Here is a 16,552-nt window from a genome sequence, read left to right as displayed (position 1 = left end):
CTTTTTTCCTGAATGTATGTGTAATATGTATTATTTTACAAAAATGCAAAGTTCATAACCATGAGATCACATGGCCTTCAGAGAAAGGAGAGATCACATTTTAGGGAGCTGACCCCACCCTCAAAAAACAGTCAATCACCCAGGAAACAGAAACATGATGACCTGACTCCCTATACTGGGCAGCATATATTTGTTCCATCCCTTTAACTCTCTCTGAGCTCCTTGAAGAAAAGAAATTTCAGAGATATTTCATTCTCCTCTACGCTCCTTCTGCACATCTCCCAGCCCAAAACAGTCAGGCGCACTGACTCAGCAGCGATGCTTCCCTCAGTACACCTTCCACAGTGCTTCCAAAGCCACGACTAACTAATGCAAAGGGCAATTAGAATTACGGGAAACATCTGTAGCCAAATGTCTCTGGCTAGTCTGATCCCACGTGCTGGTGGCTTATGGGCCCCCACTGGAACAGCCTTACTCTCTTGCTATTTATTTAGCTCGACAGATGGTTTGCTCCAAGAGCTTTTGCTCTGAAATAAAGATGGTACTTCCTTAGTAAACTTCTGCTACAAACAGATGGTTCATTCATTAATGAAAAGCATGATAGCCACAAAAGGCAATCATATTCTTTCCTTCCTGAAATGGCAGGACAGCACAACTACTTATACACATACCCATGCTAACTGGCCGAGCCTAAGCTGTTCCCAGTTGGCAAGTAAGTCATCTGAGGTGAAGGGAAAGGTCTGACTTTGACAATGCAGTCCCTGATGTCTCCAACCTTACCTCACTCCAACTATGTACAAAAACGGGCTGATTTGCTGGTTGGGAACTTTTATATCTGATGCAAAAGATCTACACTCACATGTTGCATCATTTAATTAAGCACGTAGCGTTCCTCATATCTCCTACCAACTGAATGAAATTACAAATAGTGCTAAAATTCCCTCCAGCTGATGGAAATGAAAATATATTTGCAGAGCTAGTTAAAAACTTCTCCAGTGGAAAGTCCTTTTTAAGCTTAAGAGCAATGAAACAAATAATAAAAGAAAAAGGATGACATTTTAAAATATATAAAATCTTATAACTTTTTACATTAAAAAAAAACCCATAACATAATTAGAAATCAAATACAAATAAGGAAACCACCAATGAATACTGAAAGGACTTACTATATTTACTGTTTGTAAAGCTCAAGTAATTATGAAATATTATGAAAAATATTAGGTTGGAACAGAAAAATGAGCAAAGAAATAGACCACACAGAACTATATATGGTTAATAAAACATACAAAAAGATGTCCATTCTCACCAATAATCAAAGAAATGGAATCAAAAACAGGACAGGCTGGAAGACAGTTTGGCAGTTTCCATATGATCTAGCAACCACACTCCTTGGTATTTAGCAAGCGATTTGAAAACTTACGTCCACACAAAAATCTGCACACAGATGTTTACAGCAGCTTTATTCATAATTGCCAAAATTTAGAAGCAACCAAGCTATCCTTCAGTAGGTTAACAGAAAAATCAACTGTGGATTATTCAGATAATGGAATACTAATTAATGCTTAAAAAAAAAAAAAAGAGCTATCAAGCCATGAAAAGGCATGAAGGAACCCTAAACACATATGACTAAGTGAAAGAGGCCGATCTAAAAAGTCTATATACTGTATGATTCCAACTCTATGACATCCTGGAAAAGGCAAAACTATGGAGACAATAAAAATAACAGTGGTTGCCTGGGGTTAGGCGGAGGGAGGGAGGAATAGGCAGAACACAGAGGATGTTTAGTGCAATAAAACTACACTGTATGATAGTATAATGCTGGGTACCTTTGTCAAAACCCACAGAATGTGCAACACCAAGAGTGAACCCTGAGGTAAACTATGCACGTTAGGTGATAATGATGTGTCAGTACAGGTTCATCAGTTTTAACAAACGTACCACTCTGGTTCTGGATGTTGACAGTGGGGTAGGTTGTACATATTTAGGGGCAGGAGAGAGCATGGGAACTCTCTGTACTTTCCACTCAATTTTATTATGAATCTAAAACTTCTCTAAAACATAAAGTCTACTTAAAAAAATAAAGATAGGTTTTCTTCTATCATTTATTGAAGAAATTTATGAATGCCTACCTTGTGCCAAGGACTATAAAACATTAACAATACTCAATGCTAGCTAGCAAGAGGTGGTCACTGGGCATTCTCAAACACTGCTGCTAAGTGTGTAAGCTGGCAGAGCTTCTTAAGAAAGTAATCCAGCACTATGTATCAAAAGTGTTAAAAGACTTCAAAACTTTTAACCCCTAAACTGAGCTTCTAAAAATATATTCCAATAAAACAATATGAAAAGCAGACAATGGTTTTATGTTGCAAAGATGTTAATTACAGCAATATTTATGATAGTAGAAAAGTGGGAAAAAATGTGCAAAAAACGGTAATGATTACATGAATGTGAACATATTTACATTAGAACATTATTCAGCCACTGAACATGCTTACAAAGAATTTTATAACTGAATAGTTATAATAAATAAAAATAGTAGAATCAATTTTATATTCAGCATCCTTTCAACTGTGTAAAAAAAATTTGAATATTCACACATACATATAGGAAGGCATGTCACTGCTAGGAAGCTGGTTTACAGAGAGTTTCCACCTTTTTACTTATTTTTTCCTCTTTTTTTTTTTTTTCAGTACTCAACCATACCAAAAAGGTTAAATCTTTTAAAAAAATTATTTAGCTTACATAAAACAGGACAGAGTTGCTCCAGTAAGGTGAGAGTAAAAATATGGTAAATGAGTAGAGAAGGAGAAATAAAAGAATATTTATGGGCAGGAAGAAAGGACAGAGAATAAACGATGAAAGATTTAGGAGACAAGAAAGGACAGAACTTATGCTGTATTCAAAGAAATTTTGCTTTCCAGAGCCCTGAAGACACTGGCTCCAGGATTAACAATAAATACCAAGGTACATTTAATGTATTTTAATGTTGGGATACAAAACACGTATTTGGAAATTACATTTTCAAAAGTGTCACCTTAACAAGAAAAACAAGGAAAGACAGTAAAATTGTGAGCAATGGCCCAAATAACAGATGTCCCCTAGCCTTGCCACTCGATCTTCAGTGTCCAAACTAACCTACTAACAAACTTTATTCTTGACTTGAACTCACTTCAAAAACCTATTTATTGAGAACTTACAGCACACCAGGCAGTTACAGATGCTCACAACACACCAGTGAATAAAACAAGTCAAGGATCTTTCTCTGCAGGGAACTTACACTCTTAAAGAGTAGTAAAGGAAAACAATAAAGAAATGCACAAAATGTAAGTCAATTACCTAGTATTTGCAAATAAGTAAAAGAAAAATTATGAAAAAGGAAAGTAAAGCAGGATAGGGGACATCAGGAGAACAGGGTGGGAGTACAGCAGTGTTAAACAGGATGGTCAGAGTAGGCCTCATGGAGGTATCATCTAAGTAAAGACTTATAGGAGGTGAGATTTATGCCATGCAGACAGCTAGAGAAAGAGTATTTCCAAGTAGAGAAGATGGCTAATGCAAAGGCCCAAGGGTGGGAGAATTCCTGGCTTATCAGAGGACCTGCGAGAAAGCCAGTGTAACTAAAAGCAGAGTAAGTAAGCCAGGGGAAATGAATGAAACCAGAGAGAGGCAAGGAAGGGAGGTGGGGAGGAGAGGGAGTTCCACATAGGAGGGAAGGCCCTGGAAAAACTATGGCTTTTGCTCTAAGTAAAATGGGAAGCCAGTGGAGGATTCCAAATAGAGGGACATGACCCGATGTTTTTAAAAGAATCACTGCTGTGCTGTATAGAGAGCAGACTATATGTGTGTGTGTGGAGTTGGGGGAAACGGGGGGAACAAGAGAGAACATTTAGGAGTTTCAAGTCTTTCTGGATTGTCTCTCTCTTTGTGTTTAAAAAAAAAGTTTCGTTCACAAGGGGTATCCAGGCCATGTTTGCAAAGAGAGTTTTCTCTTTCAGTGTGGAATCTTGAAGAATGTGTCAATGGCCTGAAACTATGTCCTTAGCAGGCATCTCAAAATAATGATTACCAAACATTTCTCTCTGCTCATTGCCCTGACATGAGTTCTGGGCATCACCCTCTCTCAGGGGAAAAGTGAAAAGAGGTTATGCAGAACAAGCAGTGATAACAGGATGACGTCACAGGTGTGCCTCAAAGAAACCCCCAGTGAGTTTGGCTCATAACCACTCTACAGTGATTTACTCTACCCTGCCAACGCCAGCTGGAGGAGGGATGAAGAAAGCTGACACAGCCTTAAGCCCTGGGCAGCCATTATAAGATCTTTCTCCCTCCAGTCCCCTGCCAGCCCCTCCCCTCTTTCAACCGCTGATCCTTGCTTCAGAAGCCAAAGTGTGAACAGCACGTGTCTGGATTTCAGAAACCTGCCCAGCAGTTGGAAATTCCCTGCAGCGTGTCAATTGCTGCATCTGCTGTTGGCACTTGGGGCAAGGGATCACATGGGCATTTTCTGAAATAAGCCTTAATATGGGAATCCTAGATCTGAAGAGGGGACTAGAGAAGTCAGAAAACTCCAATTACTGTAAATAAATTCCTAAATACATGACAATCTGCCTTCTAAAAAGGAAATGGAAACATACCAGCCAACCAAACAGCTCTAAGAACAGCAGTAGACAAGAACAAAAGCACAGAGCACCCTGACTAATGGAAAGGATTTTATGGGCCAACAGAGTTTACCAGATACGTGGTGTAATGTGGCTGAAACTAGAGAGCACTCTTTTCCAGATCTCTAGCTCACACTCTTTTGGCAATAAATGGCTTCTATCATTTTAGCTGCAGGACCCCCTCCTCATTCACTTTACCTTTCTTTCTTCCCCACCCAATTAGTCCTCTAAGTCATCTATACCTTGAACACCTCTTGGAAAAATGAGCTTAATAATACCATCTGCCATAAAAGTAGGCTGTAGGAGCTGGAAAAGGAGCTGCTCTTTAAAAGAGCAGCCCACAGTGCCCTTGCCACCCTGGATACAGGTGCTCCAGTCACACTGCTCACAGACAGAGGTTAAAAAAAATGCTTGAGTATGATGCTAAAAAGAAAAAAGGAATCATACCACTTCCTCTAGTAACACAGCAAGCAGCCTGGGTACCCAGATCTACTCTCCCAATGAAACAACTAATTATCCTGGAAACAGCATTTTTAAAAGTCTTTCTGGAAAGTACTGATGAGTAAATTAAAAAGAAATCCTCTGGTCAGGGATTGAGTAAAGACAGGAAACTAGAGCTGCTAATTGTGGATTATGGCCAGGCTTCACCCTAAGAACATTTGCTACCTGATGAAGTTGAGCTTTGGTTTCCAAGGCTTCATGCATATAGCCAACATAAGAGGATGCCCAAGATCCATGCCACAAAGCTGAGCTCCCACAGAGCTACACCCAAGTAGAAGGGTGAATTTAAGAAATAATCCTCAACCCCTTGAGAAGACAACTAGAAAACTGACTATGTCAATCCCTGGGGCTAACTAGAAGAGAAAAAAAAATATTGTACTGAAAATATGAACTATACACTAGGCCTTACAGAGGTGTGAAGCCTGAATTAATGTTACCTGAGTGGCCTGAAAACCCTCAAGCAGGTATTTTAATTTAGCATGATTATTTTAGACTCCCCAAACATCAGGCTGTGAACAAAAGCAAACTCAAATCCTCTCCCATTTTCATCCCAGGTCTCCAAGAACTCCCACTAATGAAATCCCACAGAAAATAAAATTACAGAAAAAAAACTTTAAATTACACAGGAAACAAGGCACATGTGCAACAACCAGCAGAAAGAAGAGATTAGCAGAAACTCACTTAACAGAACCCCTTCATCATAGAGTCTCTAAAATAACCATGTTCAATAAATTTAAAAAAAAGACAAGCTCACAAATATGTTCAGGAAAGCAAGAATTGAAACAAATTTCTTCTGTATAGCACAGGGAACTATACTCAATATCTTGTAATAACCTTTAATGAAAAAGAATATGAAAACGAATATATGTGTGTGTATGTGTATATATATATATGCATATACATATATATCACTGGGACATTATGCTATTCACCAGAAATTGACACATTGTAACTGACTATATATGTATCAATTTAAAAAAAAAAAAAGAATTGAAATAAAAAAACTCAGTGGAGCACATTTAGTAGGTTAGATACAGTTAAGATTCAATGACAGTTAAGGAAATTATCTGGAATGTTGCACACACACAAGAGAGTCAGAAAAATGAAAAAGAGGTTTAAAAGACACTTAAGACAGGGTAAAGTCTGACATATGTCTAATCAGTCACAGAAGAAGAGAAAGCATGGGCTGATGCAGCATTAAAAAAAAAAGAATGCTAAGAATTCTCTAAAACTGCTGAAATCAACTCACAGATACATAAAGCCCAACAAATCCCTAGCAGGAAAAATTTTTAAATAAATACAAACTGGGGGCAGGGGGACACAGCTCAAGTGGTAGAACGCATGCTTAGGGTGCATAAGGTCCAGGGTTCAATCCCCAGTTACCTCCTCTAAACATAAATAAATAAATAAGCCTACTTACCCACCCATCCCCCAAATCACACAAAAACAAACCAAAAAAAAAAAAAAAAAAGTAACTAGATAAACAAAACCATAGTATACCCATAAGATAGAATACTATTCAGTAACATCAAGGAATGAAATATTGATAGGTGTAACAATACGAATAAATCCCAGAAACATTACACTTAGCAAAAGAAGCTAGACACAAAAGAGTACACTGTATGATTCCATTTACATGAAACTCTAGAAAAGACCTATCCAATGTATGGTGACAGAAAGTGGATCAGTGGTTTCATGGGGCTAGGGATAGGGATGGAGATCAACTGGGATGAGCACAAAGAGAATTTCTTGGGATGATGGAAATGTTCTGCATCTTGATTGTGATGATGATTAGTTACTTGGGTATATAAATTGGTCAAACTCATTGAAATACACATTTACAATGGGTGTATTATATTGTATGTAAAATTTACCTCAATAAAATTGATTTTTAAAAAACCAGGATGGCATTACATAACTGTCAATGGACTCAATGTTCATAATAGCCCCAAACAGAAAACAACTCAAATGTCCGTAAACAGAATGGATAAACTGCAATAAATGAATAACATGCAGTACCGTAGCAATGAAAAATGAATGAACTACAACTACACACATCAACATGAACAGATTCACAAACATTACATGGAACAAAATAAGCCAGAGGAAAAAGAATATAAATAATATGATCAGCATGATTCCATTTACATGCAAGTAAAATCAAAACTATGTTCTGTTTAGGAGTGTATACTAAGATGTTAACACTATGAAGAAAGGCTAAGGCATTAATTCTACCATTTAGGATGACAACTCCTACAAAGGCGAGAGGGAGCTAAGCTACCACAGGGATGAAACACACAGGGAACTTCTGAGGTACTGTCAACATTCTATTTCTTAACCTAGGTGCTGGCTGTACGTGCATTCCCTTTACTGTTCTCTCAAACATTTTATACTCCCCTACTCTTTCAGTATGAATGACATATCCACCTTCCCCCCAGGCCAAGAAAAGAATCACAGTCTCATTTAAGAATGGCATGTGATGTATGACTGAAGAACTGTGCTGTACACCAAAAATTGGCAAACATTGTAAACTGACTATAACTCAGTAAAAAAAAAATAATAACTAATTAATTTTTTAAAAAAGGGTCAGAGGGCAGGCAGGGGCTATTCTAAGATTAAGAGACTAATGAGACATAACAGCCAAAATACATAATGTATGAACCTCAATTTGATCCTAGATTTAAAAATAAATAAATAAAAGACATTTTGGAGACATTTAAAAAAAAAAAAAGAATGGCATGTGAAAAGCCTCTTTTTAAAAAGAGGAATACTAGAAAAGACGGTGAAAATAAGAAACAATGTTCCTGAAAGTAAAGAAACAATCCCCTTTAGAATAGCACCCAAAGTAATAAAATACCTAGGAATAAATCTAACCAAGGAGGTGGAAGAATTATACACAGAAAACTATAAACCACTGATGAAGGAAATTAAAGAAGACTTTAAAAAATGGAAAGATAGCCCATGCTCTTGGATTCGAAGAATCAATATTGTTAAAATGGTCACACTGTCCAAGGCAATCTACAGATTTAATGGAATCCTTATCAAATTGCCCAGGACATATTTCACAGAACTAAAACAAATCATAGTAAAATTATATGGAACCATCAAAGACCTAGAATTGCCAAAGCATTACTGAAGAGAAAGAAAGAGGCTGGAGGAATAACTCTCCCAGACTTCAGACAATACTATAGAGCTACAGTCATCAAGACAGCATGGTATTGGTACAAAAACAGACATATAGACCAATGGAACAGAATAGAGAGCCCAGAAATGAACCCACAAACTTTTGGTCAACTAATCTTCAACAAAGGAGGCAAGAATATACAATGGAATAAAGACAGTCTCTTCAGCAAATGGTGTTGGGAAAACTGGACAGCAGCATGCAAAGCAATGAAGATAGAACACTCCCTTACACCATAAACAAAAATAAACTCAAAATGGATCAAAGACTTAAACATAAGACAAGATACAATAAACCTCCTTGAAGAAAATATAGGCAAAACATTATCTGACATACATCTTAAAAATGTTCTCCTAGAACAGTCTACTCAAGCAATAGAAATAAAAGCAAGAATAAACAAATGGGACCTAATGAAACTTACAAGCTTCTGCACAGCAAAGGAAACCATAAGTAAAACAAAAAGACAACCTACAGAATGGGAGAAAATTTTTGCAAATGAAACCAACAAAGGCTTGATCTCCAGAATATATAAGCAGCTCATACGACTTAATAAGAAAAAAATAAACAACCCAATCCAAAAATGGGCAAAAGACCTAAGCAAGCAATTCTCCAAGGAAGACATACAAATGATCAATACGCACATGAAAAAATGCTCAATATCACTAATTATCAGAGAAATGCAAATCAAAACTACAATGAGGTATCACCTCACACCAGTCAGAATGGCCATCATTCAAAAATCCACAAATGACAAATGCTGGAGAAGCTGTGGAGAAAGGGGAACCCTCCTACACTGCAGGTGGGAATGCAGTTTGGTGCAGCCACTGTGGAAAACAGTATGGAGATTCCTCAAAAGACTAAGAATAGACTTACTGTATGACCCAGGAATCCTGCTCCTGGGCATATACCCAGAAGGAACCCTACTCCAAAATGACACCTGCACCCCAATGTTCATAGCAGCACTATTTACAATAGCCAAGACATGGAGACTAAATGTCCTAATGTCCTAAATGTCCATCAACGGATGACTGGATAAAGAAGATGTAGTATATTTATACAATGGAATACTACTCAGCCATAAAAACCGACAACATAACGCCATTTGCAGCAACATAGATGCTCCTGGAGAATGTCATTCTAAGTGAAAGAAAAATACCATATGAGATCGCTCATATGTGGAATCTAAAAATAAAAGACAAAACCAAACAAACACAGCATAAATACAAAACAGAAACAGACTCATAGGCATAGAATACAAACTTATGGTTGCCAAGGGGGCGGAGGGTGGGAAGGGATAGATGGGATTTCAAAATTGTAGAACAGATAAACAAAACTATACTGTATAGCACAGGGAAATATACATAAGATCTTACGGTAGCACACAGAGAAAAAAACGTGACAATGAATATACATATGTTCATGTATAACTGAAAAATTGTGCTCTACACTGGAATTTAACACAACATTGTAAAATGATTATAAATCAATAAAAGTGTTATATTGTTAAAAAAAAAAAAGAACTAGAAATAATAGATGTGAATAAACTTCATTTGGTAGAAATCACAAAAAAAAAAAGAAAGAAAGAAAGAAACAATGTTCCTAAAAAGTACTTTTTTTTTTTTTTTTATAGGGACACTACATGTCCCAAAGCAAAAGAAAGACCCAACACTTCTTTCATCAACTGGTCATGAAAAATGCTTTCCATCGTGAAAGGGCGACTCCCCCTCACCTGTGACAACAGTAAATATGGATCCCAGACAACCTTGATTTGCTCAAACCATATCCCTCTGTCAGTTTATTACTTGCAGTGCCACCTGAGTCTCAAGCAACTTGGGAGAACTCTGACTCTCTCAACTTCTTCACCTGTACTTCTGTTCCTCTTCTTGTCCCAGATCAGGCTCGAGGATCACTTTCTTCACCAAAGAGCAACAGTTGCTCAGATTTGAGGGGGCGAGATGAGGGGATTGCTTGCTTTATTTAGCTGCCTCAATTAAGTCCAGAGAAATTTTTGTGTGTCTCCCGATATAGAAGTCTGGACCCATGAGACCTGGATGTAATTTACTGGATGTGCAACTTTGCTTAAGTCACTTAACTTTTCTGATGTTTCCTGTCATATATAAAACAGGACACAAAATATCTGTCCCACCTGTCTCAGAGGACTGATGGGAGAAATCAAATGAGAATGCATACATAGCAACTACAAAAGGTAATCAGGTATTATTATCACAGTAGTGCTCTGTTGTTGTCATTATTGGCCACTACCTCTGAAAGCTACAATTTTTCCCAAAACCAACATTTAGTTGGTCAGGGTCCAAAGCACAACTTACTCTCCCTAACCCCCATCCCCAGAACACACCCATTTCCCCTGTGCATTCAACAAGCAGTGCATACCTGGCCTGAGCCCCCTGTAAACTACACATTTAGAATTTCACTCTTCAAGAAAAGCTTAAAGAGACCTTAGAAAAGGCAACTGAAAGTTCTGCTGCCAACATCCCCCCACCCAATAATGTTTCCCTTTCAAAATAAGTCCATTATGGAGTCCGCCCCAAAAAAAAGAGAGAGAGAAAGAATCAAATTGAGAAGCTATCAAATGGCAACAAAGACAAGGTTTCTACCATGTGAACAACCAGGCAAGAATGGGATACTGTCCTCCACGCCAAAGCAGCCATGTACACCAAACCACACTGTCAACAACCTTGGGGCAAAACTAGAAATCATTTCATCACCTGACATGGTAAGAAGGCTTAATTCTATTGATATGAGTGAATTTTCTCATTTCTTCAGCTTTTCATAACTGCTTCTCCTCCCTCAGCCTCAAGTAATAGATTCATTCTGAAAACAAGGACATTGGAAATCAAAGTAGGGAAGACAGGAAGGTCTCTTGACACTCAAGTCCTTAACTTTTTCTTCTTTTTCAGGGAATTCTAAGGGAAGAAGTCTGTGCTAAGCAGTCTGTTCATAGTTATAAGTCCCCCAGAGGGACAGAGGGCAGAGCTGAGGGATACATCCTCCTCTTGCCTGCCTGCCTTCTAAGGCCTAGCCTCTTCTGACCTTTGACTCTATTTCTCACACAATTTGTTGGCCAGGCTGGCTCTTTCTTTCTTAATCTACTCTTATACGGAGCATGAAAATGACGGTCAGGCAGTGCTGATTACCTGCAGAAATCTACCCACGGATCCTTGAGGAGAAACAGCCCAAGGGCTTCTATCACCAGAGACAGACAAGGAGGAATGAACGGGACAGTTTGTAGAGCTAAACTCAAGCCTAACCCTTTATGAAATGTGGATTTCCTGTACAACTGTTCTGACAAGCAGAGGATTAGGCACTTCATACATTCTGCTTGGGTAAGAGACTCGGACAGAAGTGAGTTGCCACAGAGGAACAAACTGCTTTACTGAAGATCTCTAAGGTGGTTACAAGCTGGAAGACAGAGAAATTCTGGCTCTGTATCGAACTTCTCAACTAGAGTCAATTCGCATACACAACAGTGGCATGAAGCTGTGCAGTTCCCAACTCAAGCATCCTACACATTGGGGTTAAGTTCACCCATCCCACAGGGACAGCTGCAATTCCCCATCCCTCTGGAAGCACACACGGCACTCACTCCTTTTATCTCCTGCAATCCAGGATTACTAACAAACCATAAAAGCAAGCATAAACGATAATGAAAGGAATGCCAGCCTAGCCTTCCTCAATCCCAGCCCCTAAATGTTCCCTAAGAACAGGGAGCACAACGGCACACACAAGCAGTGTCTCTTGGGTGCCCTCTTGCTGCCACCAGGGCTTTTCTGCAAAGTTGAAATGGAGGCCTTTACACTATGAACTGGTAGAGGAGGAAAAGAGGGGGCCAGGGCACAGAAAGGGGAAGTTATTCGAGTGGTGGCCAATGAATAACATCCAATGATTTATAGGAAATAAAATCCAATAATACAGTAAAATAAAACAGTGTGTGCCTGGGATGGTTTTGATTCCAGGAATTATAGAGCATATTTAAAAAAAAAGAGAGAGAGCAAGAGGGGGAGAGAAAAAGGCAGGGAGGAAAAAAAAAGGCCACATTGGAGCAAATCGGGCACAGATGGGGGATGCAGTGGGGTTTCAGTGATGCCCTACCACAAACATTGGTTCAGTTATTCCTCTTCAAGAAACCAGAGTTTTATTCCCTTAAATTACAGAATTTTTTAAAAATTAAAATTCTTGGAGTGCTTGCGGTTTAGATCAACTGTTTCCCCTTCAGCATCATGTCAGCCAATCAGATGGCTACCGAAGTGTTAAATACTGAGGCGCATGGAGAAGGCACCATTTCTTCCTTCAGGAATGCTGCAGAGAGATTACCAACTGTGACATCACTCTGGGAACCACCTATCTCCACCACTCATCACTCACCAAAGAGCAATGCTGGACACAGGCCAGGAAGGGAACACATTGTTCAATGAGGACTGGCCTGCCCAGAAGCGTGTGGCCTACCTCATCCATACATCCAACGAATACTTACTGAATGTCTATTAAATACCAAGCACTATGTGAAGAGCTCCCAAACATCCCTCAAATGTATCTGACCCCAACAGACACATTTCTTTAGTGAACAGGTACTCTTCTTCAGTGTAGAGCATTAGAATTCTGGACTCTTTGTAGTCCCACCGAAGCAAGATTTTTGCATAGGCCCATATGAGAGGAGGAGATAAAGGTCTCCCCATCAGTAGCCCTAAACTTGTGAGTTTTAAGATCATTACTGCTAAGACCTGAAAGTTTAGTTGGCTAAATGATGTGGCAAAACTCAACTTATTTTCCCCTGTGGGAAAGGGGGCAAATCTGACCTCACAACCTCTGCCTCCCTGAGCTCCAGCAGAGACTATAACCAAGGAAAGAGGAAAGATGTCTTTATTTCACCACCATCTAATTTTTTTCCCCTCCGTTTGGCCTTGTGAGGTGTTCAAAGCTTTTAAACAATTCTGTGTCTCTCCTGACCCCAAGGAAAGCACATTTGAAAGCAATCATACGGAAGTGTTAGTATCATTTCCATCCCTGGACTATTGGTATTTTGAAAAGAGGACTTATACAACAGTAACACTGAACACACACAAAAAACTGAATTCAAGGCATCACCAAAGGACATACTTTTTTGTAAGGATGTCCCTGTTGCTCTCCTCAAGCACCACATCTACGGGGGACAGCCAGACACAGACTGAGAAGATCCTGACTGCCTTGGGGGCCAGAGATCACCTCTGCCTCAGGCTGGAACGTTCCTTCTCCACAGAGTCCAGGAACTGACATATGCAAACACCCACCCAGAAGGACAGGTCCAAGAAAGAATGGAAAGAAAAATGATGGCCCAGATGTTCTTGCAAGTCAACTTGCAGCGACTGCCAAATCACTGCAGACCCCGAGCACCTGGGAGGGCCAGGCAGCCGCAGGCCCTTGCTTCCTGGTTGTAGACAGCCAGGGTCCCGCGGCTGGGTGGCGACTCCGACAGCAAGCAGACTGGCCTGGAGAGAAGCCTTCAGAAGGGCACCGGCTGACGGGACTTGAGGGGCGAACACTCAGGGCTGATTTATCACTTCCTTACTCATAAAAATGTGATTCAAACTGCTGCTGATTAGTGAAGGATTTAAATCTTTACCCTCTCCCCAACCCTCTTCCCTCTCCACCCCCGGCACAGATGCTGCTGCTCAGCCACAACACCCCCTTCTTGCCACTGTCCGTGCAAGCACAGCACAGGGGCCCAGAGAAGATGACTCATGTGCTGGGAAATGGAAAAGTGCATCTTCCCACCAACTGGCCCCGCTGAGTGCTCTGCTCACCCCTCTCCCAATGGCAGCCCACACAGCGGGGTCTGGACGGCCGCCTCAGCTGCACACCAGGTACTTGGCAGCACGTCCACAGAGCTCTCTGTCCTAGTTGAGTGTTACATCCTGTGGCCCAGGCTGTTTTTCCCTCAAACACCCTTGGAGCTTCTGACCACCTCAGCTCACACTCCTCTTGGCCCCAGCTGCCTCGTGGAGGTGAGCATCAGGACAAAGCCAGAAATGAATGGTAGGCTCTCAAGCACAGGCTATGACATGTCCTTCCGGCTAGCAGGTCCCCATTATAGCCAACCCTGGAAAAGAGGCCTAGAAAAAGTACCGTGGCCTCAAAGGGGGAACCATCTATTTCCTCCTTTCTGTTCTCACCGTCTCACCTTCCTTTCACCCATATTTTCTTAACCTTTACTTTATAACAGCTTCAAGAAAAGGACTCACTGGTGGCCTATGAAAACGCCAGTGTATTCCTTTTCATGGTGCAGAAGCTGCCGGCAACAGATGCTCCACAGGCAAGAGCTGCAGTGTCTTTACATTCACACCTCCTGAGACCACAGGTCACTTGATGCGGGAACAATACCTTGGCAGAGGCTGCAGCTCTGTGACAGGCAGCTCCCTGAACTCCGTGCTGCTGTTACAAGGAGGCAGGAAAATGAATAGGAGGGCATTCCCTGAGTCCAGTGAGCTTCCCTCTTGGTAGCCCATCCAACAGAGAACAAAGAAGGGATCATTCGCCTATACTTTACAAATTGTATTTCCTCCTTCCTGGAAACCACCACAGCCCCTCAGACTGATGCTTTCTCAGAGCTGTTCTCCGGAGTAATTAGCCAAGTTCAAAATGACACCTATGCCTCTGTATCTCACCTTCTGCAGGGAATTCTAAATGTTGCAGTAGGAAGCATTAGAAGAGGAAACCCTCTAGGACTTAACGTGATTGAAAACCCAGGCAAACTAGCAGGGGATCTCAGAGTCCCAGGAGGAGCCAAGTGTTAAGGGAAAGTACGCCATACCCACTCATCAGGGGAGAACACCCCCTGCAGCAGGTTGAGGCATAACACCAAATACAAATGGGAAGGGAAATATATCAACTTCAGAGTGAGAAAAAGCACTAAGAAAAGGTGCAACAAGTGAATTAGACACACTCTGTCCACAAACACCAGGTCTGTTTTACAACAGACTCAACAGAAGGGCAACTCCTACTTCTTGGCATTTCAGATAATTGTCCAACCCTGAGACCAGACACTCTCTGCCAATGCTTTGAGAAAATTCTTTGGCAGCATGGACCAAACCTCCCTTGCAAATAAACACACAAAATAATGTCACCTCCATGCTACATATTTCCATCAAGTCAAATCATGTCATCCTTACCTAAGGGAGATGGAGGGAAGGGAAGGGATCTGGTAACATCCTTCAACTGTGACCTGGTCATCAGAATGTCTAAAACTCCTGCCAATCAGCCCCTCTGCAATCCCTCTGACTCCATACCCCCCTACCTTCTCTGTGTAAAAAAACAAAACAAAACAAAAACCAGTGTTCAGAAAAGCATTTCAGAATGTATACCAGTATATTAGCCAAATTCTGGGTCTGGTGATTTTTGTGCTTCCAGATTTGAGTCACCAAAGCTCATCAATTCTCTGTTCTTACTCCCTGGCAGACTCCCACAAGGGATATCCCATAGGGAGCTAGACTCTTCCATATTGAACAAACAGGGTACATGAGTCCAGAAACAGCTATTCCCAATCTCTGCCAAGCGTATGGTCTCTGCAATGAAACATTTCAGCAATGCATCTCCCCTGGGAGAGGCTCTGGGTCTGCAGCTTCCAAGAGGCCTTGCTGCTGCCTTCAGCATGACCAGATGTGCAACAGCATCTCTGGGTTTGCAAATTAAGCTCTATACCCATGATTCCCTCCTTCCATCCCACCCAAGCACTAGACAGTCATACAGATTTCAGAGAGTAAATTAAAGATGTGAGAGGCAATGGAGGAAAAGTGTGTGTGTACTGGGGGTGTGTGTAATGGTAAGGTAGCACAGGAGAGGACTAGATTAATCTTTATCTGTCTGGATAAAGAAACTGGATGTTCCTTACCTTTCAACTGGGAGTTGTGTATAGCAAACATATTGATGGTCATAAGCTGCAGCATGCGGGTACTTCCAATAGGAGAGGGACTATGCTGCAGCAACACCTGGAACTCCTTGAGGACCTTCTCAGCCACTGCAGGAAATGTCTCCATCCTACAAATACAGCCAGCCCATCAGTGAGGCACATCCCCAAGAGCACTTGGTGTACACACACATACACACACTCATTCATTCTTTCTCTTTCTCTCTCTGGGAAAAGCGGACAGCTAATGCCTAGGACATTTCTTTGCTACTTTCACAGACCCTCCTGGTACCCCAGGCTTTGAACAAATTTAAG

At 40.8% G+C, this 16,552-nt stretch overlaps 1 protein-coding gene across 3 annotated transcripts in view; it reads right to left on the bottom strand.

Annotated features, from left to right (window-relative positions):
- Positions 1-16,552, bottom strand: part of SMG6 (SMG6 nonsense mediated mRNA decay factor) — a 191,333-nt gene that overhangs the window by 124,857 nt on the left and 49,924 nt on the right. For all 3 annotated transcript variants that reach the window (XM_032457457.1, XM_032457456.1, XM_032457454.1), the window contains exon 10: positions 16,223-16,368. In XM_032457457.1, the coding sequence (XP_032313348.1) occupies positions 16,223-16,368 (146 nt within the window). The remainder of the gene's footprint in view (positions 1-16,222; positions 16,369-16,552) is intronic.

The sequence above is a fragment of the Camelus ferus genome, chromosome 16 (genome assembly GCF_009834535.1).
Source record: "Camelus ferus isolate YT-003-E chromosome 16, BCGSAC_Cfer_1.0, whole genome shotgun sequence".
Lineage (NCBI taxonomy): Eukaryota > Metazoa > Chordata > Mammalia > Artiodactyla > Camelidae > Camelus > Camelus ferus.
The sequence above is the reverse complement of the archived record's forward strand: the minus strand, read 5'-3'. Positions and strand labels throughout refer to the sequence as shown.